This window comes from Takifugu flavidus, chromosome 16, assembly GCF_003711565.1.
Source record: "Takifugu flavidus isolate HTHZ2018 chromosome 16, ASM371156v2, whole genome shotgun sequence".
Lineage (NCBI taxonomy): Eukaryota > Metazoa > Chordata > Actinopteri > Tetraodontiformes > Tetraodontidae > Takifugu > Takifugu flavidus.
Window position 1 is genome coordinate 3913503 of NC_079535.1, and position 3935 is coordinate 3917437.

Here is a 3935-nt window from a genome sequence, read left to right on the forward strand (position 1 = left end):
AGGGAGGGACAGCGAGGGACAGAGGGATTGATAGAACGAGGACAGAGTGGGAGACAGAGTGAGGGACAGAGTGAAGACAGCAAAGGAGAGAGCGAGGACAGAGTGATGGATAAAGCAAGGACAGAGTGAGGACAGAGCGAGGGACAAAGGGAGAGTTGTCTTCTCTGGAGAAAAAGAGCCTGTCTGATCACATGGAAGACACAAATGCAACTGCAGTGTGGACATGCATGTACACATGCTCACTCACACACAGCATGCATTCCTGCACACACACACACACACCACACACACAAACACACACACACTTGTAATTGTATGGATTACTATACACAAACACTATTTTTACATGTTTTGAGTTTACATTTCTAATATTATTTATGATCAATGCCACATTGTGGACACAAGTGAAGAAATTGAACCCCCCACTTCCATCCCATTACATCAAGCTTGAGTGTGTTTTAGTATCACTAAAAGAACAAATATAAGAAATACGCTCAATATATCAGAATCTATTTTACTTTATATAGCACTTTATTTTATCATTAAGCATTATAAACAATTAATACTTGTTAGAGATTGTGCTCTCTAGGTACTTGTAGTGTAAATGTTTATAACTGTCTTGAACATTCAATCTCAATAAACCAAAACTCCTTTAGAGAGTAAACCATGATGATCACATCAGGATAAATGGTGCCAGTTGGGACTATATTACCCAACTTCACTAAAACATAAATTATATTCAAGGACTTGTATCAGACAGATGATATTACTGACAATGAAATAATGTAGATTTTAAAAAAAAAAAAATAAAAAAAGAAAAAAAAAAAATATATATATATATATTTTGGCTCCCCAAGTTCAGTTTATCCGTCTGTTAGCCTCTTGGAGCCACTTGAAGAAGTTGGTCACGGATGTCACATTAACTGAGGATGACCTCCATTTGAAGAAGGTCTCATCCTGGATGACTTCTTCATCCCACAGCACATCAAAAAACATCCGCAGCAGACCTACACGGACACACACCAGCAAAAATTACAGGAATAAGTCAATAGAAAAACACCACTGGCTTCTGAATTTGTAGTTCAAAGTTAAAATGAACAAAGCCGTGACCGTTGAGGTGGATAGATGGGACACTCACCATCAGGTTGGTCTATGTGGACCACCAGTTGCTGCACAACGTTCAGGGCCACCAGCTGCTTGTGGTCATCCTTGATGAACCTCTTGAGGAGGCTCGCTCTGTCGAGCAGCTCATAGGTGTTCAGCATATAAACCCCACCTGACAACACAAACACTCTCTTCACACCACTGTAAAGAAACTGAACACATCTAATCATGGACCATAAAGTGTCCCAGACTGGTTTTGTGCTCACATAATGTAAAACAGACGTCTATGTGGAGTAAAACTAATGAATCATGTTTTTGGACAGAAACAGGCTGAGTTTTCTGCCTCTATATGACATTATAGAACACTTACAGTCAACAATGACTGACTGGCACACTGCTCTCATCAAGGCCCTCACAAAACCATCTGATGACCTCTGCCTGTTGTTGAGGGTGTTCTGGGAGGGGGAGAGGAACCTTTGTTAGTTTCATGCCTACAGTAACAATCTCTCCAGACAAATCCAGTTTAAAGGTCATTCTCATCGGGAGTTACCTGGATCCACTCTTCTAATTGATCATTTACAGAGTTGTTCTGGAGGAGTCTTTTCAGTGCTTGATACACTTCTTCCTCATTGCAATCCACCATTCCACTATTCACTGGTGCCTCCTCCTTTGCGAACAACTCTGATAAGGGCTTTGAGGATCCACCTTTTGGGGTGGTCTTGTGTTCAACTGCAAAGAGCAACAAGTAGTGAAAACCCCCATCCAGATGTCTGCTTTAAAAATGTACCCAATCTTTTGGTTTTTCAGTTATTTACCTGTAATTTTGTTGACTTTAATCTGTGTTCCTCTGTTTATCTTTTGTTCATCCAGGTACACAACAGGTTCTCTCTCTTTCGGTCGCCAGGTGTTTCTCATGCTCCTGTATTCATATTTTTCTGGTGACCGAAAAGTTGAGCTGCTGCCCCTATGGTACCGCTGCTTCCTGTCTCCTTCACAGTTGCGTCTGGAGTCCTGGTTGAACTTCCCAGGAATCGCCTTCTTCAACTGGAGCTGCTCCCTCTCTTCAGCCTGCTTCACCTCTTGGTGAAGCTGCTGAATGGTTTGGGTCCTTCGTCTTTCCTTCGGGGCACCCAGTTGTTCTGAAGGCCACACATGAGAGGTGATGAGAATTCAACTTGCAGACTATATTCATGATTTAACCATCAAAGAGTCTCACCTTTCTTAGGGCCACAACATCCTGCAACATGAATTTGATTCTTGAGGACATCTTCTGCTCCTTCAGTAGGTTGCATATGTTGCTACAGTAGCTATCAAGTTTTGGCTAAATGGAAGAAAATAATAGGAAGAAAATAAGAGTCCCACTCATTCAGTTTATGCGTAGACAGTGTGTGTGTGTGTGTGTGTTTGTATGTATATGTGTTTGTGTGTGTGTGTGTGTGTGTTGCGCACAGCTCTCCTTACCCTCTCAGTCCCAGTGTCCAGGTCCTTCACCACTGTGGACAGGAGCTTGCACACACACTCCAGAGAGTCCTCGCACTCGTCCTGGAGGAGTTTACCTATGCAGGTGTGTATGATGGGCTCCCAGATCATCTTCAGCTTAAAAAGCTCTCCGATAAACCTCACGGTCCCCAGCAAACGCACACGGGTCTTGTGTCTGGTCTGCTCCAGGTCCTTTGGGGGCAGATTTGCATGTATTCAATTTAGGTGAAACACTGTAAAGGTTACATTTAAGTTTGTGTTCAAAATCTAACTATTCTACCGTTCTTGCCAGTAGAGCAAGCACAATTTTGTAGGAAATACAAAAAGTTCTCATGAAAGGTGCATTGATAAAGCTGAGCTTCAGTCCAATAATTGCACTGGCATATTTGGTTCTGCTGTAGGCGTGCAGGTACTCACCTCTTGAACAGACACATCCTTTTCCTTTTGTGTCAGGAGTCCACAGTTCTGGAACTCCATCTGACATCTTGTGAGCAGACGTTTATGGAAGAGGACGACGTCATTGCTGCTCTGGGATGAGACCATCAGCTGATGTGGGAAAGGTTTGGCATATTAGTAACAATAATCTGGTCCAAATTCAACCAATCGTACGGACAAAGAATGCAGAGTTTACCCCCTTCAGATGGTGACACATCTTAGCATAGGTTGCGCTGTAGCTCTGCTCAGACAAAGCTTTGTTAACGATGAGCTCAACGACCACGTTCAGCGTCTCCTCAGTATCGATGTTGAGCTCATCCACCTGCTTCATGAGGCTCTCAAACATCTCAGGGGTGAGCTTGTTTAAAATGCCCCGAAAAGTTCTGATGACCTTCTCAGTTGCCCCTGCTGTCCGTCCATTTCCCTCGCCACCACGCTGGGGGCTTCCGATGGAGGGAACCTGTCCTACCTGGTAAATGTTAGTGGTCATAGTTGGAGTCTGGAACCACAAGAAAAAACAAACATTTGCTATAATTTACAATGACAAGTAAATTTATACTGTCAGATACAAATACACCATCTTCTTTGTAGTGTTAAATGGTTTCGAGTTCATTTTTACTTTACAAAGCCTGAGGGAAAATTCCACCCTAACGTTTCCATAATGGCCTGTTTTTTTGTTTGGGGCTTTGAATTAATTGAAGAATATGGAGGTGGCGGTAGCTATTGGGGACTGGGCTGAGGAGCCGATGGTTCTTAGTTCAGGCCCCAGTGCAGACAAAGCAAGGAAGGTAGTAGGGGAAGGTGTAAGAAGCACCGCCTAGTCAGAGCACTGCCAAGGTACCCTTGAGCAAGGTACCAAACCCACAATAGCTCACATAGGGCCCTGTGATGAACTCAACCAGGGGTATACCCTGCCT

At 43.3% G+C, this 3935-nt stretch overlaps 1 protein-coding gene and 1 long non-coding RNA gene across 2 annotated transcripts; both read right to left on the reverse strand.

Moving 5' to 3' along the window:
* Window positions 1-822: 822 nt before the first annotated feature.
* On the reverse strand, window positions 823-2201 carry LOC130513070 (eukaryotic translation initiation factor 4 gamma 3-like). The gene is made up of 5 exons (XM_057011621.1): window positions 1920-2201; window positions 1655-1833; window positions 1475-1559; window positions 1139-1276; window positions 823-1007 (listed from the first exon to the last, which is right to left on the reverse strand). Exons 1-5 carry the CDS (start codon window positions 2017-2019, stop codon window positions 859-861), a joined length of 651 nt encoding a protein of 216 aa, XP_056867601.1. The 5' UTR covers window positions 2020-2201; the 3' UTR covers window positions 823-858.
* Window positions 2202-2204: 3 nt separating this feature from the next.
* On the reverse strand, window positions 2205-2593 carry LOC130513071 (uncharacterized). Its single transcript, XR_008946607.1, has 3 exons — window positions 2566-2593; window positions 2321-2425; window positions 2205-2243 (listed from the first exon to the last, which is right to left on the reverse strand). It is a non-coding gene; the product is annotated as an uncharacterized LOC130513071 (long non-coding RNA).
* Between the last annotated feature and the right edge of the window lie 1342 nt (window positions 2594-3935).